Source organism: Tupaia chinensis, unplaced genomic scaffold (assembly GCF_000334495.1).
Source record: "Tupaia chinensis unplaced genomic scaffold, TupChi_1.0 Scaffold000263_1, whole genome shotgun sequence".
Classification (NCBI taxonomy): Eukaryota; Metazoa; Chordata; class Mammalia; order Scandentia; family Tupaiidae; genus Tupaia; species Tupaia belangeri.
This window is the reverse complement of record NW_006159743.1, coordinates 1406772-1432246: the sequence shown is the minus strand read 5'-3', so window position 1 is coordinate 1432246 and position 25475 is coordinate 1406772. Positions and strand designations below refer to the sequence as shown.

At 45.0% G+C, this 25475-nt stretch overlaps 1 protein-coding gene and 1 long non-coding RNA gene across 4 annotated transcripts in view; both read right to left on the bottom strand.

The window, feature by feature from the left end:
• Positions 1 to 9383, bottom strand: part of LOC102495163 (uncharacterized) — a 15650-nt gene extending 6267 nt beyond the window's left edge. The window contains exons 1-5 of one of the 3 annotated variants that reach the window (XR_334669.1): positions 9245 to 9383; positions 8933 to 9036; positions 4876 to 5110; positions 4444 to 4549; positions 4142 to 4301 (exon numbers count right to left, since the gene is read on the bottom strand). This is a non-coding gene — a long non-coding RNA (uncharacterized LOC102495163). Of the gene's footprint in view, positions 1 to 4141; positions 4302 to 4443; positions 4550 to 4875; positions 5111 to 8932; positions 9037 to 9244 lie in introns of those variants that run through there. The other 2 variants (XR_334668.1, XR_334670.1) reach the window with 2 other exon arrangements.
• A 2845-nt stretch (positions 9384 to 12228) lies between these two features.
• Positions 12229 to 25475, bottom strand: part of MCOLN2 (mucolipin TRP cation channel 2) — a 78806-nt gene continuing 65559 nt past the window's right edge. Inside the window, 4 exon segments of the mRNA XM_027772259.1 lie at positions 12229 to 13463; positions 16649 to 16770; positions 18864 to 18969; positions 18971 to 19062. Coding sequence (XP_027628060.1) covers positions 13427 to 13463; positions 16649 to 16770; positions 18864 to 18969; positions 18971 to 19062 — 357 coding nt within the window. The 3' untranslated portion in view covers positions 12229 to 13426.

The window sequence follows — 25475 nt, the reverse complement described above, 5'->3', positions numbered from 1 at the left end:
GACAGCCAGCTGAAGAGAAGGATAAAGAACTTGCAACTATAAGCAACAGAAAGAACCTTTAACTGCCTTAAACCAACTGAGAAATACACTATAGAGAAGGATTTTATCTACCTATGGACAGTGAGAAGATGATGGATACCAGCCCTGCATTACCTCAGGCAAGAACAGGAACTACCCTGCCATTCTTAGGGAAGCCAGACACCAGAGGATAAGTCACGCTGCAGACCTCCACAACACCATTCCTTCTAACCACAAGATGGCTGCTGTGCCGCATCAACTGATGGTCAACTCTGCTTGCCAGAACTGCCTTCCGGAGACTGTATTCCATGGAGACTCACCTACAGTTGCGGAACTGCACGAGACCCACACTTGATCCAACCTTGAATGGAATCTATTTTCCCTATTGTTAAAAACTTTGGACTCCTGGCCCCTCTCCCTCTACTCGCAGGTATCGCATTTTCAATGACCCCTCTGGAGGATAGCTGTCTATAGCAGAGATAGAGTAATTGGGAGAGGGGGAAAGGGCTGAGGGTCAAACATAGGATAAAAAACATATTTATATGTATGAAAGTAGAAATGGAACAGTATTGGTGACGACATGCTTGATTGAGACACTATGCAGTTTATCCTAGATGGGAAACTACACTTGGTGTGTTGTGATGATACTCAGGGAATGAGTGTTAGGCAATATAATTTAATATAAAAAAAGTAATAAGCAGGAGGAAAAAAAAAATGCACATTTGATGACTGAGAGGTGTATGGACACAACTGGGGACTACTTTATAGTATGTGTATATTTCAGCTGTGCTAGCTAGTGGATATATTTAGACAAATTGAGTTCATTGGTAGAACAATTGAATGGGGGGGGGTGGAAGCCATTGAGGGCAATCATGAATGTCAGGGACAATGGAGGAGGAAGATGGGACATGGCAGAGGGTGGGGATGGGGAATCTAGGATGGCAAAACAAAAGGCAAGGTATGCAGGACACAAAAATTGGGAAATCATTTGCTGAGAACATATATGTTGATGTGCTTGATTGAGCCAATGCACAGTGTATTTTGGATGGAAAATTCATATGTGTGTTGTGATGAGAAAAAAAAATTTATAATAAAAAACAAAGTATATAAAAAAAAAAAGATAGATTACAGGTATCTCCTCTCTCTCTATCTCTCACTCTCACTCACTCACTCTCTCTCTTTCTCCGTAGGAAAAAAAGAAAAAAGAAAAAAAATAGATTACAGGTCACAGAGGACACCCTGAGACATCTGGGAACGTCCCTATCAAACTCTAATTTTTACAATTCTTGTACCAAAAAACTAGGCTTATTACTTCAGGTTTTAGCCCACTCATCCAGTGTGTCTAGTTTATCCTTCCAAAGCTCGCGTACATACATTATCTCCGAGACACTACATGGACCCTGAGAACTAGCCAGCTCTGGAGATGGGCCGCCTGGTGTGACTCCCATTCTGGACAGCACTACTGTACAACCTTGGACATTTTCCTTACTTCTCTGTATCAATTTTATTACCCCTATATTACAGAGAAGGATTCTGAGACCTGAAGCAATTTCATATCTCGTCTAAATCACTAAACAATTTAGTGTCAGAGCTGGGAGCTTCTATGGAGCTTTCGACTCCCCTGCAAAAGTAAAATTTATTTCTCATCATCACTGGCATTGCTTAAGTTCAAGGAATGTTGCTTAACAAGACATCGTTGGAAAAACAGAAGTCACGTTTCTCATTAAGTAAGCTAAACATTTGTTTTCCTGCCATTCAATTCCATTCAGTAAGCATTTATCTGAAGGCAGGTGGCTGAAAGGAAAGAAGGGAGAAGACCTTGGAGGAAGGAGCTTTGGATTAGAAGACAGGCTCTAACACTTAGATTGGATGCGGTTACCCCTTTGGTAGAATGGAGAACCTGATGTGTAACCTGCAGACGTGCTGCAGTTGCTGGCGGTAATACATGCTCACGGTAGGCATTCAACCACATATAGCTGCTTAAAAGATACAGTGCTTGTTTAGTGTGTTACTCACTAGAAACCTGTCTATGCTTGTGGACTGCAGAGTCACAGAACACACGGTCCTTGCTATGGGTTCTCCAGCAATTTGTCATTTTTTTTTTACTATCTGGTAAGAATACTAAGCTAATCATACGTGCTGCAATTGTTTCCCTCCCAGCTCGAGTGCTTTAAACATTTTATTTCCATTCTTAATTTCTGAAACTTTTGTTTCTATACAGTAAAATCTATTAGTTTTTTGGGGTTTTTTTGAGGTTTTTACAGTAAAACCTATTAGGTTTTTTTTTTTTTCAGGGTGCATGAGCTTGCCAGAGAGACACAGAGACAGAAAGAAAAAAATCACCCCCCCAGGGGTGTCTATGCTTGTGGACTGCAGAGTCACAGAACACACGGTCCTTGCTATGGGTTCTCCAGCAATTTGTCATTTTTTTTTTACTATCTGGTAAGAATACTAAGCTAATCATACGTGCTGCAATTGTTTCCCTCCCAGCTCGAGTGCTTTAAACATTTTATTTCCATTCTTAATTTCTGAAACTTTTGTTTCTATACAGTAAAATCTATTAGTTTTTTGGGGTTTTTTTGAGGTTTTTACAGTAAAACCTATTAGGTTTTTTTTTTTTCAGGGTGCATGAGCTTGCCAGAGAGACACAGAGACAGAAAGCAAGAAATCACGCCCCCAGGGGGGATAGCCACACTGCAATCCCTTCTCCTCCATTCTCCTCTCAGGATCTTGGGCATGTATGCTCACGTGCCTGGCATGAGTTTAAGCCACCAGGTCCAGGACTCAAACCGTGGCCGACTACATGGGAGTTCAGCAACATAGCCATTACGCTAACTGCTGGTCCCCCTGTTAGATGTTTTAGAAGTGTATTTATTCATTTCCTAAGACAGAGACAAAGCAAGACAGAGAGAGAAAGAGGCGCACTCAATAGGGTCCTCTCTGCGGTCAGCTAGGATTACAGGCCCCAAGGGCATGCTCAGGTAGACCCACCCACCAGCCCAGAGCTCACTGTATGGCCTCCGGCCTCGCACAGCAGCTCCCGACCACCTCACCAAGTAGCTGGGCCTACTTGATTGTTATATGGGTTTTCACGGCTTTCCACCCAGGAAGCCCTTCTTGACTTCTGGAAGCAGATTCATATTCATCTGTATTTTTCTAGTTTTCTCATAGGTTTAACTTTTTTACTTTAAATCTGTAATCCACCCGGAATTGATCTGGCTACGCAGTTGTAAGGTGGTGAATAGTTTAAGTCACACTGCTGATCCTGGCTGACGACATGAGCTCATTTGGCTTTTTGCACCCTTTTCTGTCTCAGTTGCTCACCTTCTAAGTTGCCTGCTGTGAAAATAGATTGCTATTCTTTCAAAAGGCCAGTGGAGAAGAAATATCTAGTTATGGATTTTATCCCATTTTGTTGCTTCATTTTTAATGCAGAATAACAGATGTTAGTTATTTTGTGTCCACCCTATATATGCAGAAATTTGAACAGAGTATTTGCAGAAGGGCTAAAGGTCAAGGCCTCCTGAAGCCCAGAGAATAGTGTAGAGAGGTAAAGACATATCATTACCCCATTGGCCGCCCACACCCCAAAAGTCACTCATCTGCCTGTTATCTCTTCCCCTTGTGCTCATCTTTTCTACAGGGACTGTGGAGCCATTTAAGCAAGGGAGATAAAAATCTAGCTGAAGAATCGTCACTGATCCGCCCGTCCCTTCCTCTGTTCATAACTGTGGTTCCTTAAAAGCTATTCCAGGATAGGACCAGCAGTTGGTGTAATGGCTATGTCGCTGAACTCTCATGTAGATGACCGTGGTTCTAGTCCCAGAGCCAGTGGCTTAATCTCACGCCGGGCGCATGTGCGTACGTGCCCAAGATCCTGAGAGGAGAATGGAGGAGAAGGGATTGCAGTGTGGCCGTCCCCCCTAGGGGCTGATTTCTCGCTTTCTGTCTCTGTCTCTCTTTGTCTTTCTGGTGATCGTGCGTTCCCTATAGCAAACACCTCTCCAAAAAAACCAAAACACAAACAAAACTTCCAGGAACTTGACTTTCAAGAGAAAAGACATGGAAGCAGTCTCCATGTTAGTGGAGACATTTTCCTCAAGGATGGAACTGGAACTGGTGGGTCTTACTGTCCAGGAATGATCGTGGACAATGATGGTTCCTGTGTCATCTCGCTGGTCATTCAGGGTCACCGTGGAGGTGTGGAACACCTGAGTACACTGCCCGCTGTCCCCCGCCAGAGGCTGAACGTGCCTCCCCTGCTCTGTGCTCGACCTGCAGGGCTGCAGGAGTTCTCTCTCACTACCCACACCCAGCCTGGATCCCCATATCCCTTCCCTGGGGAGATGAGGACCTCCCCACAACCAGGGTTTTTTCTGGCCTCAATCCAACATGCTCCACTCATAAGGAAGTGTTTGGAGTTACCTGCTCTAGTCTTCATGGGGTGCATTTATCAGAGGCTGGTAGAGTTTGGAAGGAGGTGTCCCTGGGGTTGGTCTCAGCACACACCGCTGACAGCCTCTGCAGGGCCCTGGACAGAAGGACTCAGATCAGCACCATGTACAGGCGAACACTGGTACCGCTCCGCCTTCTCGTCACTGCCCCTGCCCCGTGCCCGTCTCAGGCTGCCTTGGCTCAGAAACACCCTGTAACATGACTGTTCACTGCCACCTCCCAAATCAAGACAGTCATGGGGTGCACACTACACCGGCCTTTCTCAGAGTCCCGCAGTCAGCTCAGCTTACCTTTCTCCTCACCTTCAGCCCCCCACCCCACGCCCACACACCCTGCCTGAGCCCCTCCCGCCATTTACTCTCCACGCCCTGCTGACCCACGCAGTCACACTCAGTTCTAAACCTGCGCGACCACACTCCCAGACTCTGATGGGGGCCACGGTGTGGAGCCGGGGTGGATGGAGTCTTCGTACAGTCTCAGTGCAGTCTGTGGGCTTCGTACTGCGCTTCCGGCGGGCTTCCGCAGTAGTCACACCTTACAGACGAAACGGCCGCTGGCCACGGTCAGGGCAGCTCAGAGAACATGGGAGTGGGAAAAGATGCCGGGGCAGGAAGGCTTTAGGAAGCTTTTCCTAAACCTGGAGGAAGGAGAAATATCCTTGAGAGAGGAATACACATTCAGCCCATTGGCCCTAATAAATACTCTTCTCAGTCACAGAAGTTATGAAAGCAGACTGTCTTCTCTGAAACCATGAACCCTCAAAAAAAAAAAAATGACTGAGTATTTAGCAGAAAATATACATAAATAGTTAAAATACATGAGGGGAGGGTCTTTAAAAAGGTCATAGAAAATACTATTATGAAAAAAATCTATATTTCAACTTTTTGCACCAAAATTAATTTGCACTTTAATCCCATTTTCCCTGAACTTCTTGAAGTCCCCTCGTGTAGATGCAATCCTATGTATCCCTTAGAGACTATTTTTCAGGCAGGTTTCTCACTGTGTTTGTTATTTTGCTGGATTACAGAATAATGAGCTCTCTCTTTCTGGATGATTGCAGCCACTTTGTAACTAATTTCCCTGCTTATCTCCTGTTATCCCTGGCCATCCTCCAGGGCTCTGTCTCTTCTGGTCCTGTAGCTCTCAGCTCTGAAGCCCTCTCCTGGCATATGCAGTCCTTGTGGCCTTGCCCTGTCACTTCCGCAGTCCTGTCTATCACTTCCCTAATATAGACCTGTCTTCTGTACACCCCTGCCCCAACCAGATTTCCTCTGAGAGAGTCAAGCCTTTGTTCCCTTTATTCAGAAAGCCCTCCCCGGCCCTGCACCATGGTCGCCTGGCCACATGCAACGTATCCTTCACGTCCGCTCGAAGCACTGCGTAGTCTCCCATATGGTATACAGTACAAATACACAGCTACTATAAAGCACAGAGGCCTGTACTCGGGGAGCCGGGAGCTAGCACAGGCAGCCTGCAGAACGCGGGCTCACTTGGTATCATCCTTGCATTTTACGTGGCTGTCGCTCTCACCAAAGCTGTCTCTGACCAAACTTCCTGAAGGCAGAAATTCATTGCCATTCATTCCTTGAGTCCTTAATTCCTAGCATAGAACTGGAAACCAACAAATAAGTATTCGATTAACGATTAGCATCATCATCTTCCTTCTACACATCACGCAGTTATGCAGTGCTTCCCCACATGGGTGGTGCTTCTCACTTCCTGTGTTCAACTTGTCACCTAGGGAATGCCCATGTTTATTACCTAAGTCTTTTCTTTTCTTTTTTTTTTTTTTTTTTTTTTTTTTTTTTTTTTGCTATAGGGTGCATGTGCTAGCCGGAGAGACAGAGAGAGACAGAGACATGGAAAGTGAGAAACCACCCCCCAGGAGGGATGGCCACGCCACAATCCCTTCTCTGCCATTCTCCTCTCGGAATCTTGGGCACACATGCATGCGAACCCAGTGTGAGTTGAAGCCACCAGGTCTGGGACTCAAACCATGGTCAACTACATGGGAGTCCAGTGACATATCCACTATGCCATTTACTGGTCCCTACTTAAGTCTATCTTTTATGCCCCTCCACACATGCCCCATGAAGATTAAATATGACAGGGCTGGCAGGTGGTGTGGTGGTTAAGGGTGCTGGACTCCCACATGGCCAACCATGCTACAATTCCTGGACCTGGCGGTTGCTTTCTCACTCTCCCTCTTCTCTCTTTCTCTCTTTCTCTCTCCCCCTTTCACTCACACTTTGTCTCTCTCTGGCCAAATAAAAATAAATAAATAAATAAAAAGTTCAATAAAGTAATAATAAAGTAATTCTTTTTATCTTTTTAAAAAATAATTATTTATTTAATTTTATCAAATATCATTTATTTTAATTTGACCAGAGAGAGAGAGAAAGTGAAAAATCAAGTCACCAAGTCCAGGACTCGAACCATGGTCAACCATGTGGGAGTGTCCAGCATGTTAGCCACCATGCCACCGGCTGGTCCTAAAGTAATTCTTTTAAAAAAAAAAAAAAAAAAAAAAAAAAAAAAAAAAAAAAGAATAAAAAAAAAGATTAAATATGACTAGCAGCCTTCTGCCTTCCCCACAAAGGCAAATCAAGAACTCAGGCCCAAGGCCCGGTCCCATCAGCATAGATAACACACAAGGAATGGCACGACACCGTGCTAGGTTAACACCCTCTCCGTGGAGCCCTAGCATGGCAGGCCCACGCAAGGATGTAAATTCCCTTTGTCAGAGCAAACATTCCTCTTGGGGGACATCTGCCCAACCTCGAGGAGAGAGTAATGACCACAGCCCACAGACAGCAGGGGATACGCAATTTACCACTGCTGGGCAATTAGTGTTGCTAGAAAAAAAATTGCTTTCATTTAAAATTCTCTTTAAACCATATGTATCATGGCTCATGGGATAATTTATGTATCATTAGAAAGTAAGAAGCATACATCACACTAATAAATCGTCTCCCCCATTCACCACAGCCAATAGCTCCCAGGGGTCTTTAAGAAGTCAGTTCCGCTGTCCTTGCTGGGAAGGTGGTGGGGAAGTGTTCGTTTGTAACTCAGGCAGCTTCTTGTTCACTCCCGGGTTCTCTGGCCGAGCCAGATGGCAACAGAGACATTTGCCATCGTCTGTGCCCACTGGTTTACAGCAGCATCTGTGACAAGCCCCTCAGAGAACAGCTGTGAGTCGCCTTGGTTTTCTAATAACTTGGGTGTCTGTTTTGAGATTCGGTTTAACTGCCAGTCTTCCCGGACCTAATGCACTGTTCTACGGGGACAAGCTTGTTTAACAATCCTCCAGGTTTCTGTGCACAGCTAGGCCCTTCATATGGAAAGCAAGTGATTTCAAAGGGATACCTGGGCCTTTGAATAGCTCGTGGAAAACATAAACTGTGAAAAATCTATCCAAAGATTTCAAAAGAAATTTTTAGAATTATTTTATTTAACTTTATTTATTTATTTTAATTTGACCAGAGAGGGAGAGAGAAAGGGAGTTAGAAAGCAAGCCTCCAGGTCCAGAACTCCAAGTTGGGCATATGGGAATCCAGCTGCCTTAACTACCACGCCACCTGCTAGCCCCCAATTTTTTTTTTTAACCAAAACAAACTCATAATTTAATTTCTTTTTCCTCATGATCCTTTTGAAGTCCCTTCATACTTGGATGTCCACTGCACGGGGCAGGTCCCAAAGGACTTCAGCATGCAACTTCTGAGGTCATTTTGCAATTGGGCAAACCCGCTGAGTTAGGGAGTTGAACCACTTTGCATGGATTCCTTGCCAAGACCAAATCATTGCATCGAAAGCCTGAAGGTGGGGCTCTTCGTTGATGAAGTGCGCGCAGGAGGCAAGTAGACTGTGCAAACACTGGTCGAGGTCGCCAGCTGCGGAGCTTGAATCTCCATCTCTGGGAAACGGGAAATAGCTCCGTAGCCACTTTGCAAGAACAGAGAAAAAAAGTGCGCTCAAAAGCAAGACCCACATATCTCTCAGTCTCACATTCACGTTAGAAAAAGAAAACTTTAAAAAATATAAGCAAGCAAGCAAAAACCAAAATATTAAAAATAAAAAATAAGAAACTCCATGAAAAGACATCATCCTAGGGGATCCCTAGGAACCCTAGGGCAAATTACTAAGTGAAAGGCGCCATTCTGGAAAAGGCAACAGACTGTAGAACGCCAAGTCTGCGATGCGTGTTCTGGAGAGAGACGGTAGAAAGACGAGTGGTTGCCAGGAATGGGGTAGGAGTCGGGGGAATGACGAGGCAAAGGGATTTTAGGGCCGTGAAGCCATTCGTGTGAAACTAGATTAGTACAGGTTCTAGGTTCGATACAGGCAGTCCCGTCTTTTTCGAACCCTGAGTGTACAACGCCGAGTAGACGCTAATGTAAACCATGGAGTTGGGGGTAACGATGTGGCAAAGTAGGTTCACCAGCTGATGGAGCACACGTACCTCGTGGTGTGGGATACCGGTCAGGGGGAGGCTGTGCACAGGAGGGGCAGGCAGGATATGGGAGACCTCTGGACCTTCCTCTCTACGTTGCTGTCAACCTAAAACTTATGTAGAAAATAAATTCCATTAAGAAAAACAATGGCAAGATTTACCTTTTACTAGATTTATTACATTAAAAAGTGCATTGCTAGATTTCTAGCCTTTTCATAAAAGGCCATGCTCTATACAGTCATCCCATTGAGATTAGCTAAGTCACTTGTGGGGTCCACTGACAAACAAAAAGGGGGCCCCTGGTTCAAAAACTGCAGAGACATTCACAACTGGGACAGCAGATCTCTCAGCCAAGTGCGAACACGCAGGTCACACAGCTACAATGCCAACCCTGAGGATTAGCAACATTGAGAGCCTGGACTATCTCAGGTAGAAAGAGGGAAAGCAGAGGTTTCCAGCACTTGCTCCCGTTTCCATGACAATCCTTGTTACAACACATACGATCAGAATGTTGGGCTTCGAGTTTAGTTTGTGAGGTCCTCACCACCCTGTCACGTGAGAAGCTACACAGGGTCCTCGGGAAGTTCCTGAAAACTGTTTATTATGAAAAGACTATGTGTGGATTGCAAAAAAATGTTTTGTGCCAAAATTAACTCCGACTTCAATTCCATTTTTCTATAGATTTTTGGATGCTCCTCCATATTTCATACATGCTTACACTAACAGTGTGAGAGTCTAAATATTTGGTAGGGGAAGACTCAGCATCATTGGAGTACATAGTGGAGATTTTTTTTTTTGAGAGAGATTTTCACTGTAGGGCGCGTGCGCTCGCCAGACACACAGAGAGAGACATAGAGACAGAAAGCAAGAAATCACCCCCCAGGGGGGATGGTCACGCCGCAATCCCTTCTCCTCCATTCTCCTCTCGGGATCTTGGGCACGCACGCACACACGCCCGGCGTGAGTTTTAAGCCACCGGGTCCGGGACACGAACCGCGGTCGCCCACGTGGGAGTCCAGCGACATAGCCATTACGCTAACTGCTGGTTCCCCATAGTGGAGATTTTGAAACTTCAAATCAGATGTATCAAAATAAAATATGTCCAAGTTACATGAAGCTAGAACTGATTTGCAATAAAATGAGGTTTGTACATCCAACGTTACTGTGCTAGGTGACTGTCACCAGTTCTGCTCACAAATGGTTCAGATATCTAGAATCACATATTTTTGAAAAAATATCTACTTATTTAATTCCATTTGTTATTATTGCTATTATTTTTAATTTGACCAGAGATAGAGAGAGAAAAAGAGAGAAAAGGAAAGTGAGAAAGCAAGCCATCAGATCCAGGACTCGAACCCCAGACGGCCATGTGGTAACCCAGTGCCTTTATCCACCATGCCACCTGCTGGCCCTGTCTGGAATTATATCTTCAAATGTCGTGTCGTAGTCCTTTATAATGTCAGGAAACAGCTCTATGGCCAAGATGACAGTAGGAGTTCATTGAACGTATTTCCCCAGTTACTTCAGGGCCATCTGAATATTAATGGCAGTGCCGGGCTATTTTTATATGAAAATCTTCAGGCACTAAGACTGAAGTACCCCTAGATCAAAAGGCTAGGCCAAAGTGTTTTTGTACACCTGAGACTCCAAGCTTGGCCTTCCACTGGCCATTGTTATAGTACAGACCCACAGCAGGCTGTGAGGCAGGGACTGGAACCCATGAAGAGCTTTTCCTCTTCTCCTTTATCATTTGCCTCCTTGGATTAGCAATGAGCTGAGGAGCAAGCTACCTGTGTTTCACACATTCTAACAAGTCTGATGAAGACAGCAGGCGCCCGATAGAGAATTGAGGCCTGCCCAGAATGATGGTTAGGGGGGTTTTGTTGTCACAAAGGGCATCTCTAGGACCTTTGCCCTTCCATCAGGTCTGACAGCTATGCCCTACCAGCAAGGCTCCACAGTTCAGTATGAGCCCCTTAGGTTGAATCCTCTGGCAACAGGGCTGGATGATACACTTTTGCACACTTAAAGTCCTCACCGGAATACAGTCTACCTGTAAGCTTCTGGTGAACTCCTTGCAAAATAAAGGTCTTTCTGGCTGGCGCAGGTGCATAGATTTGTGCATTCATAGACCATGCAAACAAAGCACTTTCTGGAATCATTAATAGTCACTGAGCACTTAGAAGCCATGCCCTGTTCTACCCACTTTATATTTGACTCATTTAATCCTTACAATCTCCATTTTATAGATAAGAAAACCGAGGCACACTGTGACCCATCCCAGGAGACTCGAATAGGAAGAGGAGAGGAGCCCACGCAGACAGGTTACGGAAGCATAGCTTTTAAAGTGCACACTGAGCCAGGTCCCAGGGAACCTACTTACAACGATGGCAAAGAATCAAGGGAAAGAATGGCTCCAGTTTTAATCCAAGATTTGCATAAATCTTGTGCCTGAAATGCCAGCCTCAATTTGTTAAGATTTATCATAAACTCTTCCATGCAGAAAGTGATGCCCAGGCCCTCAAAGCTACAGCTTCAGCTGGAATTTTCACTCAATTTACAACCATCTAGATGGGTCCCATGCCCACACTCTCTACCATCCCAAGTCAACAAACTGAAGAATGTAACAGCTGACTTTGAAGGTGTCATCACAATCCAGGGGGAAAAAATCTACAAAGGCAGGAGATTCCAGAATAAAACTGGTAGGCAGAAAGAACATGTCTGCTAAGTTTCCTAGTGAACTCTCCACATAGAGGCCTTGGGTAGGAAAGAAAATGATTTGTCCCAGACGTGTCTATTAGCAGAGTTATGAGACAACATTGTTCAATGAAACCCAAGCAGATAATACAGTTGGTAAAGTGACAATTGTTTAAAATGATTAAGAATGATTAACAATGTTTCCACAGAGGCAGGGTAACCTTGGAAAAGATTTTTCTTCCTGAAAGTGCTTTGTCAAGCTGGAGGGAAAAGAAATAAAAGGAAACACGAAAGCCAGTGAAGAATAACACGAGTGTGCAAACTCACCATCAATCTTCTATTCAAACGGCGCTCGGAGTTGCAGCAGAAGAAGGCTTGAATGGCAATTCTGTTTGTCCACAGACAAAACTAAGTTCATCCCCTCAGGAGTTCCAAAGTGCTCTAATCCCATACCTGATTCTGGAGTCAGGCATATGACCTCAGAACCACAGGGTCCTTAGTTTGAAAAATCGAACATAACTCAACTTTTTTTTTCTTTTATTAAAAAAAGGAAGTAAGCAAAAATCATTATTTTTATCAGTGTATTCTGTGTATAAAGAGAAGTCATTTACTCTTTTACAAGCTTTAATGGTGTTCACTGGATGATTTTCCTTGCAGATTTAAGGCAGGTAAGGAAGGGGCAGTGGGATGAGAGGAGGAAACTCAGGTGTGGGGGGTGAGGAGGGCATGGCTGAGGCCAAGGATTAAGAGGGGGAGCCTTGGCACAGGGATTCTGCTTAAGTTATGTTCTACTCTTTACCAGTACATTTAAAATCATTGACCCCTGAGTCAGCTCAAACCTATTCATGAAGCAATCTTAATCTCTCAAGTCATTGCCATAGATATATCTTGAATAAATTCTATACAGTAGCCTCTCTATCTCCCTCACTACTTTTAAGCAAGTGAGAAATCCCTTTTGCAGACCAGGGAGTTAACAGAGATGCGATCCGACTTTTTTACTAGGTAGATGTTAAGAGATACCGTAAAAAGCAGCAGCAGTACCACATAGGATAATAAAATATATTTATTTTGGGGGGAAATACCATATTTCCTTGCTTGACAAGGCTAACCCTCTTCCACAGTGGAGTTCCGTTGTTCAAGTGACCACCGCTAGTTTATTTTGGCACGTCCTGTGTGCACAGCCAACAATTAGCACAAGTACCCCAGTGACAGGTTTCTACCCATTCTACGGACTATGCCAATAGTCACTCCATATCATGCTGACAAAGAAAGCCCACCAAAAAAGAGGCCAAGCAATGCCACCGCAAGAGATCTTTCTGTTGATTCAAGCATAATCTTTAAACAGTTTAATAATTTTCCAGCTTGAATCTCTAATTGGGTATTGCAACCAACTTCACTTCTCTGTGAACCACGAACTGACAAATGTCTTCTCATCCAAGAATCACTTTTAAAACCAACCCCTATTTGATAAAAGACACATGTCCTGAAATGCACGACTTGAAACACCACTGTGTACTCTGAAGTCATTTTTCCCTATCCTGAGTCATAAATTAACACTAACAGAGAATTTCAGAATCCTGCTCGGTTGCAAAAATGCTTGGTAGTAGCTCTGGTTTATTCTTCATACGGGTTTATAAAAAACAACTTGGCACTTGGTTGTGGTCAGCCGGCTGGCAAGCATCCTCTTTCCTGCTCCACAATGAAACAAGAGAATCATTTTGGAACAGTTGGTCCAAGAGTTCAGGGTCTCTCTGCGTTGCCACTGAGTACAGAGGTCTGGGCCGTAATTGCCTTCAGCAGAAAGCTTCAGTGAATAAGTATCAAGTGGTCATCACTTCCTTTCCTGTAACAGAAAGGGGAGGGGAGGGGGGGGAAAAGAGCAATGACTCACACATCTTTGAGGAAAAAGTAGAATTACTCTATGTTCTAGCCCTGTCTAGGTTACAGACGTGCTGAGTAGAACGTGTAAGAGGAAGAAACACCGAGACGGCGATTTATATTAGTTGAGGTTTGAACTGCTGTTTTCGGAAACGAACTGTGAGGAGCTGCCCACCTCTTGGGACACTTGGCACCCCTTCTCCGACAAAGCCTGATGAATGTCTACAACAGTCAACTTTCCTCCTTCACTAAAGTCGAGACAGGAAAAGGTCACATCTGTATCTGTTAAAACGAGCATCTCTTTCCCCCAAACCACACCACTTTAGAACTGGAAGAGGTTTCCAAGGTCACCTGGCCCTCTTTGATGACATTGCAGAAACCCAGACATTTAGGACAGGTCGTGGGACATATTTGGTTAACGGCAGGTCTGGAACAACCCAGGTATCCTGATGACAGGATCAATGTTTGCTGGTTGCCGGCTGCTTAGCTAAAAAAGAGCATTTGTGGGGACCAGCAGTTGCGTAATGGCTATGTCGCTGGACTCCCATGTAGTTGACCGTGGTTTGAGTCCCAGACCTGGTGGCTTAAACTCATGCCGGGCGTGTGTGAGTGCGTGTCCAAGACCCAAGAGGGGAATGGAGGAGAATGGCCATCCCCCCTGGGGGGTGATTTCTTGCCTTCTGTCTCTGTCTCTCTGTCCTTTGTCTCTCTGTGTCTTTCTGGCAAGCGTACACACCCTATAGTAAAAACCTCTCAAAAAAAAAAAAAAAGCACACTTGTGTCCATGCTCTGTGGGAGGCAGGGCTGCGACAGACAGGTGCTGCATGTCAGTCACCAGGCAAGGAGCACAGACCCTCAGCGAGGTCCTTCTCCAACATTTACTCTCCATCACAGCCTTCCTCAACTTTATGCCATTCTTCTGTTCCCAGCCTTTAAACACATCAAGGTCACTTAATTTTGACGGCGCCAAAGCCATCTCAAGGGCCCATTATGTCCGTGTCCTGCCACCAGGCCCTGCAGCTTTCATTGACTCCCTGCAGGTCCATCCCAACCGCCTGGAAATCTGGCTTTGGTTTGATAACGCTTCCGTCCCGGCTGACTTCATCCATGACCATCTTCGGGCCAAACATGGTAACTGCCACTTCTGCTTTTTATTTTTTTAATTCTTTTTTCAAAACTTTTGTCACCCTAGTTCTTCAGCCGATTTCCTTGGTGGGCCCTCTTGTTCCCGTCCCACGCGACCTCTCACTCAGCACAGCTGGGAGAAAGCCGAGCTGACGATGCTCTCTTGCCCTCACCTCTCGGACCTGATGGTACCATCCCCCTCCCATCTACCCCATGATCACCCACTCCTTCACGTGGCTGTGCAAGGAGACGTTGGGCGACCTCCTCAGGCTTTCTGTGGTATAGACAGAGGTCCACAGAGCAAATACAAAAGACTCTCTGTTACTTTTCAGAATTCACAACTCAGGCCAGCAGGTGGCGTGGTGGTTAAGTTGCTGGACTCCCATGTAACCAACCACGGTTCAAGTCCCAGATTTGGTGGCTTACTTTCTCACTTCCTCTCTCTTTCTCTTCCTCCTCTCTGTCTTTCTCTGGTGAGCACATATACCCTATACTACATTTTAAAATAATAATAAATTAAATTATATTAAAAATTAAAAATAGATTTTACAGCTATGTTCTTTGTTGATTCCCCCCTTACAGTTCTATATAATAGAAGAGCAACTCTGAGAAGCTTTACTTCTAAAGGGGAGAGCTTAAAGAAAAGCAGCTGCCTGATAAAATTAATTTCCCTGTATCCCAACTTTGACAGCAGTAATGGAATGTTCTGAGAAGACCAAACTTGATTTTGAAAACGTGAACTCTCCTCAGAAGACCCGAGCCTTCTTATACTTACCAGCCCTTTTTTGGATATGCTCAATCATGTCATTTTAATTCCCAAGATGCAGCATGAATTGATTAACAGAAAAATGCATCCTGGGATTTTAAGTAGCAATTGTGTTCTCCCAGCATTTCCTATGAGAATTTGGTTTTGAGAATCCTTTAAAAAAAAAAAAAAGAGAGAGAACAAAACAAAGCAAAATGAAGCGTGGGGAGAGTACACTCTGAGTTAAAGCCCCTGCACCCCATCTTCAGATGGAAGCGACCATGGGCACAGTCAAGACTTCCCTCGTCTGACCCCTGTTTTAGTCCCCAAGCCACTGTGTGGCACGCTTTGCCCGCTGAGAGCTCCCGTGTCCCCAGTCAGTGAAGAGCTTCTGACGCACCTTCCCAACGAGGCTGTGGACAGCCTCCGCTCACGCGAGTTTCCTGCTCTGCTCAAGAAACGCTATGTGCCCCATGTACCATGGGAACGGAAAATGCCGGGCATTCCCTTAGCTCCATCTCTGACAATGACAGCTCTGACCTCTTTGGCTACTTAGGAGTTCAGCCTCTTGACTTTAAAGACATAATTCAGATCTTCTCAGAACAACAGTCTCAGTCTCATAATATTTCCAAGAGATTTCAATCAGCACATGACCCTGCTCTGTAATAAATTATTCGTTTTGCTCTTTTTAAATAGGTGTGTATACAGACACACACATACACTCACTCATGATAGAGCACACGCATGTGCGAGGGTGGGGGAGAGAAAGAGGAGCCTCCTCCACGGGGTCTGGTGAACCTGGGCACTGTGCATGTGCCTAGCATGAATGATTCATTTCATTTCTAAAGCCAATTTCAGTGGAAAGCAAGAAAAAAAAAAGACAAATTATTTCCTGCAATATGCTCATTTCTGAGTATAGTGTGAATCTTGGAAGGACTTTTTTTTTTTTTTAATTGCCAGAGGCTACATGCACTGCCAGAAAGGGAGAGAGGGAGGGAGACAGAAAGAGAGACAGAGACAGAGATAGAGAGAACCCACCAATAAGGCATGATCTAGTCACCATCCCTTCTCCATTTCACCATTCTGTTGAGATTAGGACACGTGTGCACACGTGCCTGATGTGTTTTTCAAGCTGCAGGCACTGGAATTTGAACTGCGCAGTTGGCTATGTGGGATCCGGCTCCCTTAGCCACCAGACCATGGGGCCAGCCCTGGAAGGACTGCTTCTGAAGGCCGCACAATGGCCCAGTTCAGGAACATGGAGGCTAACCAGTACTGACCTCCTCAGGCAGCAGACGTGGGACAGGAAGGCTGGGGGCTCTTTCTCACACTCCTCTTTGCTACTACATTCCTTCAGGAACTCTTGCAGATCCGTTTCAGGAAATCCATTCTGCTGGTATTTCTTTAAAATGTACACAATGTTGTTACCTTATTTATAGAGCATGAGAAATTGGTCCCTTGGTCAACAAACCAAATCCACCTTTGCTAAAATAAAACTCCCACACTACTAACTCAGATCCAAGAACCGATATCCACAATGATGATAAATCACTGTCAGTCCCAGAATGCCAAACCAGGGCCACCATGGGAAAGTAAACAATCCAAAAGGAAAACTCCAGAAAGAAAGTCAGAGTGGGAGTAAAGGGATCAGCAGATGGCATAATGGTTATGCTGCTGGACTCCCATGTAGTCGATTGTGGTTTGAGTCCTGGACCCAGTGACTTGAAACTCACGCCAAGTGCATATGTGTGCATACCCAAGAACCCGAGAGGAGGTTGGAGGAGAGGGGATCGCGGCCTGGCCACTCCTGGGTGGAGAGTTCTTGTTTTCTGTCTCTTTGGCAAGCGCACATGCCCTATATAAAAAATCTGTCTTTAAAAAAAAAGAAAAAGAGGGACCAGCAGTTAGCGTAATGGCTATGTCACTGGACTCCACGTTGTCGACCACAGTTTGCGTCCCGGACCCGGTGGCTTAAACTCACGCTGGGCGCGTGTGCGTGCGTGCCCAAGATCCCGAGAGGAGAATGGAGGAGAAGGGATTGTGGCGTGGCCATCCCCCCTGGGGAGTGATTTCTCGTTTTCTGTCTCTCTGTCTCTCTCTGTCTGTCTGGCGAGCGCACGCGCCCTATAGTGAAAACCTCTCCCAAAAAAAGAAAAAGAAAAAAGGGGAATGAAGAAAACAGTGAAAGTCCAACGCTAACTGCAAGATCAGAGAAGACCTCCCACTCCACAGACTGCCAAAGGAGAGTCTGCCTAGAAAGTCCTCACTGTTTCCTCCACCTTCATGGAAGTCAGACACTTCGTGGGACAGATGGCGTAGATTTTTCCCAGACAGACTCAGAAACCTGAGGCCTTCTCCCTTCAGGTGTAGCATGGTCATCTACCTCAACAGCAAGGCTTAGACCACGTGGGGACACTGCTACATAAGACATGGCCTGCAGGGCAGGGTGTGCCACTTCTGCTTGTCCATGTTCAGCCTGCTGCTGAGCTGAGCCCCCTTTTCCCTCTCCCTAACCTCCCCACACATGATCTATGCTCAGCAGCTTCCCTAAGGGACTGCTCTTCTTCTAAGTTAGTCCAACAGGGGTTATGTAGAGGACAGCACCCCAGGCACTGGCCTGGCCGCTGCTCGCTCCGATTCTGCCTGGTCTACCAGTCGGTAAAGTGGGCCCAGTCTGAGAAGAATACAGAGCCCATCGGGTGGCTTAGGAAAGTAGGACGTTAAACAGCCTCTAAAGCCTTAGCCTTCCTATGTTAGAGGAAACCTGCACCATGCTAGAGGCCGGGCCAGCCAGTCTAAGGGGGGCAATACCTGGCTGGCTGCTACAGTGCAGTCACCTCTACTCACTGCAATGAACTGCCCCAACCTAAGTTCCAGGCAGCTGCACCGGCAAGCACGTCTGTCAGTGCTGAGAGCACCATGCTTGGCCCAGTGGGTTTTTTTTTGTTGTTTTAGTCTTTTGTTGTTTAGGGTTCTGCCATAGGGTGTGTGAACTTGCCAGAGAGAGACGGAGAGAGAGACAGTGAGAGAGAAAGTGAAAAATCACCCCCCAGGGCAGGGGTGAAGGGCAGGGTAGCTGTACTCAAATCTTATCTCCTCCATTCTCTTCCTAGGACTTTGGGCACGCATGCTCATGTACCCAGTGTGACTTTCAAGCCACCCAACCTGGGACTCAAACTGCAGTCGGCCGTGTGGGAGTCCAGCGCCTTAACCACTATGCCACTTGCTGGCCTTGAGCCCATTCTTAGCATTTCCTCTCTTTGCCATCACATCTCCAAACCAATCCCCCGGTCTGGGCTACAAGGACAATGTCCTCAGTACACATTTAAACTCAATCTCCAGCATCTAAGCGGTTTCTTTTATACACACACAAAAAAATCTCAAAATCTAAATAAAATGATAACATCTTAAGTTAAAAAAAAATGCAGTCTTTTCCTTCCTTCTAATCTATAGAGAATTTGCAGTTGTCTTTTGGCAGCAAAGATGGGTACTCACCTTAATGGTGTCATAAGAATCAGTAATAAGTGCAATGAAAAGGCTGAGGATCATATATATAAAAAGGCCGATGAAGGAATACAAATACAGACGACTGAACAGCCTTGCTCTTCTGCTGGATCTGGGCAAAGGTGGCAAACATGTCATCACCGTTGACCAGAGAAAACAGACACTCGGCCACTGTGTTCAGGTTTTCAAACTGCGGGGGAAGCAGAGACTAGTTTAGAGACGCAGAACCCTAAGCAATGGGGGGATATCTAGTTAGCTGGTTTTGTGAAGGTTGTTCTTAGCGTTGGTGCTAGCGGTAAATGAATCATTTTAAGGCAACTAAAACATCACGGAAAGTAGGAAAGCATTCAAACATCCCCGAGACAACCTCTTGACGGTTCTTTCCTACACACTTCTGATATATTCATGTCATATCACCTGGCAGTGTGGGATTCCACTGTTTTCTACTTAACATAAACATCTCATGTCGTGCACATTTAGAGAGTGATTGTTAGATTCCTCGGACATGTCAAATTTAATTACCTCCCTGCCACTGGACATCCCAATAAAGAGTGCCATCATGAAGAACATAACGAACATCTCTATGCATAATACTTTTTGCTATTATTGAGACTAAGCATTTAAGTTTTGTTTTGTTTTTAGTTTTTTGCCATAGAATGTGTGTGCTCTCTAGAGGGAGACAGAGAAAGACAAAGAGTTTTAAAGAGAAATTGTGCCCTGATCGGGAGGATGGCCATGCCCGAATCCCTTCTCCTCCATTCCGCTCTTAGGATTTGGGCACACATGTACACGTGCCTGGTGCAATTTTAAAACCATCAGGTCCAAGACTTGAACCATGGTCAATCATGTGGGAGTCCAGTACCTCGAACACCATGCCACCTGCTGGCCTTGCTGCTAACATTTTTAAGGCTACAAGTGGCCAAACTCCTCCCTAAAAACTGTAGCAGTTGTATATAACAACCAGCAATATATGAACACGAGTGAGAATAATACAGGATCAATGAATTCTGCTAAATGTGGGTGGGGGTGTTTCATACCTGTAGCACTACCTATTGAGGAGGCTGTGGCAGGTAGACCACAGTACAGCAAGACTGTCTAGAACACTGCACGCATACATGCACACATGTGCCCACACTCACACCACAAAAAATATTTTTTACTAAACTAATAGTTTCGGGACCAGCAGTTAGTGTAATGGCTATGTCGCTGGACTCCCATGTAGTCAACTGCGGTTTGCGTCCTGGACCTGTTGGCTTAAAACTCACGCCGGGCGCGTGTGCGTGCATGCCCAAGATCCTGAGAGGAGAACGGAGAAGGGATTGCAGTGTGGTCATCCCCCCGGGGGGGGGGGGATTTCCCACTTTTCTCTGTCTGTCTCTCTGTGTCTGGCAAGTGCACATGCCCTATAGCAAAAAAAAACCCCAAAAAACAGAAAACAAAAAACTAAATTAATAGTTTCTCTGAAGCCTTTCCAACCATGAGTCTAGGTAATTTAAAACATTAAAAACTAAAGATGGGCCAGCCCATAGTCCATGGGGACTCAGATGCCATATGACCAATGGTGGTTCAAATCCCAGCACCAAAAGCATTTGGAAAAAAGAAAAACTGACTGCCAGGGGAGGGAGAGTGTGAGAGGAGGCATAGCCACAGCTAATGCCTTCCAAGGGCTCCCACCCTAACAAGTAGAAAGGCCACAACCAAGATACATAATAACGCCCTGTGGTGGAGCTGATGGGCTACTCTAGAAGGAGTCCCCTTGAACTAAGACCTGAAGGCTGAGCAGCTCACAGAGGGGGATCTGCTAAGTGAATATGGGGAAATACAGTGCTGAGCCTATGATGTGAGTTGAGAGGTGGGTCTGTCTCATGTTGCCAACAACCTTGTTGGTCATCTATGTGCTTCAGGTTTAATCCAGCCCATAACTAAAAACTAGAAGGAGTGACATGAGTTGATCTGGGTTTCTAAAAGGCAACTGATAGTGTGTGGAAATTTTAGAGTGAGCAAAGTCCGAAAGCAGGGATACCAGAAAGGGGTGATAGTGGGACCAGCAGTTAGCGTAAGGGCTATGTCACTGGACTCCCATGTAGCTGACCGCGGTTCAAGTCCTGAACCCAGTGGCTTAAACTCACTCCAGGCACATGTGCGTGCATGCCCAAGATCCCGAGAGGAGAATTGAGGAGAAGGGATTGCGGTGTGGCCATCCCCCCTGGGAGTGATTTCTTGCTTTCTCTCTCTCTCTCTCTCTCTATCTATCTTTCTGGCGAGCGCACGCGCCCTATAGCAAAAACCTCTCCAAAAAAGAAAGAAAGAAAAAGAGGAAGGAAGGAAGGGAGGGAGGGAGGAAGGAAGGGGCAATAGCAGGAATCTAGTTGAGAGAGGGGAGCTCCAGACTGACAAAGGGAGAAGACCAAGGAGAAAACTGAGGTAGGGTAAGGGAGAGGACTATTAGCAGGCTCAAAGGTGAGCTTGAGGTGCCAACTAGGAATGTTGCCATCAGACATGGAGTTGAAGCTGTAGTCCTGGAGTTCAGGAGCTGGGTAGAAGCAAGCACGGAATACCACGGGAATTCCACAGCCAGCCATCTCAGCTTTAATTGTTGACAAACTACTACCACATCAACTAAAAATCAACAACAGAGGCTTAACAAACTTGTGTATCTAGAGCCAGAGATTTACCACTAAATGTGAGAAGTTTCTATCTTAGGAATAATAACCTCGTAGGTAGGAAGAAGACAAAACAGTTTTCAGAAACAAATAACTGAAGAGTTTTGAACAAATTCTGCCCTTAGAAGTAGGAATCTCCGTGTCCGTAGAAATCACTGTGGCTGGGGCTGGCAGGTGGCATAGTGGTTAAGGGTGCTGGACTCCCACATGGCTGACCGTGGTTCAAGTCCTGGACCTGGTAGCTTGCTTTCTCACTCTCTCACTCTTTCTCTCATTCTGTCCCTCTCTGGTCAAATTAAATTTAAAAAGAAGTAAAGTTGGTTTTTTTGTTTGTTTTTGTTTAAAAAAAGAAAAAAGAAAAGAAGAAATCACTGTGGCTTTGGCAGTAGCCAACTCCTTGGTGAATGTCCATGGGACATCTTCACTTGGAAACCCTGCTATTACTTCACAATGAAACCTCCCACCTCCCTGACCAGGAGGATGGGCTTCCTTACAAATTTCCCTTTCTGTCACTGATTCCAATCTGCCAGAGACATGCTTACTCCAAGATAATCAAGTACTTCAAAACTATGTCAACTTGATTCACCCCCCCTTCAGTCTTCCTTTTAATTTATTTATTCATTTAGTTATTTTTTTATTTTTTATTTTATCTTTTTATTTATTTTTTCATTTCATTTCATTTTCTTTTATACATTCAATCACATTATTATTTCGCTTACAAAATGGATATTTCAACAGGCAAACATTTCTCCCTAGCACAGTTGATAAAACTACAAAATATCTTCAACAGATAATGCCATTAATGCTTACCAGAAACAACAGACCACATCAACTAAAAAGAGAGAGAAAATGAAAACTCACCAACCTCCCCCACCCACCCCAGGGGAATGGCTACATCTCAATCCCTCCTCCTCCCTTCTCTTCTTGGGATTCCAGGCGCACATGCACAGGCACCAGGCCTGATTCTCAAGTCGCCAGGTCTTGAACTGGAACTGCAAAGCTGGCCATATAGGATCCAGTACCTTAGTCTCCACACTACCTGCTGGGCCCCTCTTCCTAGGACACGTTTCTCTGACCTGCCCTTCCATTCCACTCTGATGCCCACACTTGCATCTGGATTATTACAGAACCCTCCAAGGAAGTCTTTTTCACTTCACCTCTTTTCCTTCCGGTCTAAGCTGAAATAACATCTAGCATTTATGGAGGATGGCTTTCAGGTCATTTTTCGTACCTAAGACTATACAAAGTCTAGATGCAAAGTAAAAACCCAAGCCAAGAAGGTTGGGGTAGGTTCCTCCTTTCTGCAGTCTCTGTATCTCCTCACGGCCAACATGAACACCCTCTGCTTGTCTCTTTCCACATTGTGCCCATTTCTCTATCTTTTGCTTGTGGAATGTATTCTCTTCTGTGTCCAATCAAGTCAATGTTCAAGAGTTAATTCAGTCTGCTCTAAAGCAGGCTGCCCGGGCAGCTCCAGTCCCTTCTCTGTCCTGTGTCAGTAAGAAGTCCAGAGTAAACCATGGGATGGTCTTTTATACCTGCTTCTCATATCCTACTAGATATCAAATAGCATACTTCCTGTCTCATGGCTGGACCAGGCAAGGTCAAGTTAGTGGCCAGAGGAGGACACATAAAGGCACCCCAAATGGGGATGGCAACCATGCCTTTGTGGCTTCAATGACTCTAATGTACAAGATGAAAGCTGCTCTCCACAGAGACCAGGAGGGATCATGGGTTAAGTAAATCACTAACAAATACGCGGATTATTTAATAGTACAACAGGTGGTTTCCAGAGTAAATATTTCCCATCTCTCCACGAGTGTGAAGACAGTGAGGTGAAAGCTGGTTTCGTGGATGTCAGTTACAACCCTGACAGCACCAGTAGTAATTCATAGCTTCCATAGTTTCTCTTGGAATCCAGTCAGTTCATGTCTTTAGTTTCAAGATCCCTCAACAGTTCGTGCTTCGGGTTTCAGAACTGCAAATGGCCACTTGGTAAGTACCAAGCAGATTCATTTCCTAGTCTCCTGTGTACTTACTTCTTATCAAGACCGGACTCAGCACCTGCCTCAGCATTATGCTCTTCACAACCATTACACCTCCGCCTCCTCTGTGCACTGGAGAGTTATTTAACTCGTCAGAGAGTTAAATTAGAGACCCAGTTACATGATTGGTACACGTCCTGTCATTTTATGCCACAAGAAATGGCTGTGAGCCAGTCAGTTTCTGTGGCCAAACTCCATAGTAGAAATGAGCTTAAAATATATCTAAGCTGGGACCAGCAGTTAGCGTAATGGCTGTGTCGCTGGACTCCCATGTAGTCGACCGCAGTTCGCATCCCGGATCCGGTGGCTTAAAACTCACGCCGGGTGCGTGTGCATGCATACCCAAGATTCCGAGAGGAGAAGGGATCATGGCGTGACCATCCTCCCTGGGGGGTGATTTCTCGCTTTCTGTCTCTCTGTCTCTCTGTCTGGTGAGCGCACGTGCCCTATAGCAAAAACCTCCAAAAAAAAAAAAAAAAACACCTAAGCTGAGACCCTAATGAGCTTCCCCGCTCAAAGGGCCACATGTATAGGCATTGCTTTGGTTCTTGAAAAATCTTAAGACCCTGGTCTCTGTTTCTTGTTCACTCAACAAAATATTTAAACCCCTACCATATTCTAGGTACCACGTTGTTGGACACTAGAATGCAAAAAGAAATAAGCCAAGAGCCTAACTTCCAGAAGAATCAGACAATATTTGGTGCGCAGTAGAATTTAATCAATATTAGGGTGTTGCCAATTGTTTGTATGCGTGTACGAAATAAAAAAGACAAAAAAATCCCACACTGCATGCTTGCTTTGACCCCACAAAGATGTACAACAATTAAATGTAAATAAGAAATTAAAATAAAACAAAATTTAAGAAAAAATAAAGAATTTAATCAATATTGAATGAATATTTCCAGAAGGACTCCCCATAGGTCCTATGGGATCACAGTGAGAACCCAAGCATTTATTTAATAAATAATAACCTTGCAATGAAGCCAAAAAGAATGTCCTTTTGAATAAAACCATAATTTGCAATGGCATGTGTCAAAGAATGACATAAACATTTGCTTTAAGAGCTAGTGCTAAGAAAGAAGCTCATGCAATATTCAGGTACAGTGCTTTAACTGGCTAACAGTTCTTTTGAATACGAGAGGTTCTTGGTGAAAACTAGAAGCTTTGGAAACATGAAGATCTGAGGTGAGTCTGCTGAACTCTTACCCATGGCATCAGCAAAGTCCAATGACTTTTTATTTTATTTTATTTTCTTAGGTTTTGCCCTAGGATGCAAGTTCTCACTGGAGAGAAACAGAAGTAGTCAGAGAGAAAGTGAGAAATCACCCCCCAGGGGCAATGACAATCCTCTTCCCTCCATTCTCCTCCTGGGATTTTGGACACATATGCACGCACGCTCAGTGTGATGTCTTAAACCATCAGGTCTGGGACTCAAACCATGACTGGTCATGTGGGAGTTCAGCACTTTAACCACCATACCATCTGGTGGCCCCAGTCCAACAATTTTTTAATATGTAAATGTTCTCATTTGTAAAATGGGGATGACACCAAACTATTACCTATTTCTCACAGAAAAAAAAAAATCCCCTGGAAGCACAAACACTACATTAGAGTAATGTTTAATAATGCAAGGTGAAGTCTGGAAGAACACCCGCAGGCCCTAGCCCTCGGTGCCCAGACGTTTGAAAAGGGCGTTGTGCCAAAGTCCATTAGTGCTGGAAACAAACAGCGAGACACCTTTGTAACTCTCCCCTTTCCAGCTAGATGACTACCAGGAAGACGAGAAGCCAAACCAGTGTGGACCCGGTACCGCTCAACCAGTACTATACAATTACAGTTTTCCTGATACCTCTTTTTTAGAGTGTTTTGTTTGTTTTAAAGACAGAAATCACACG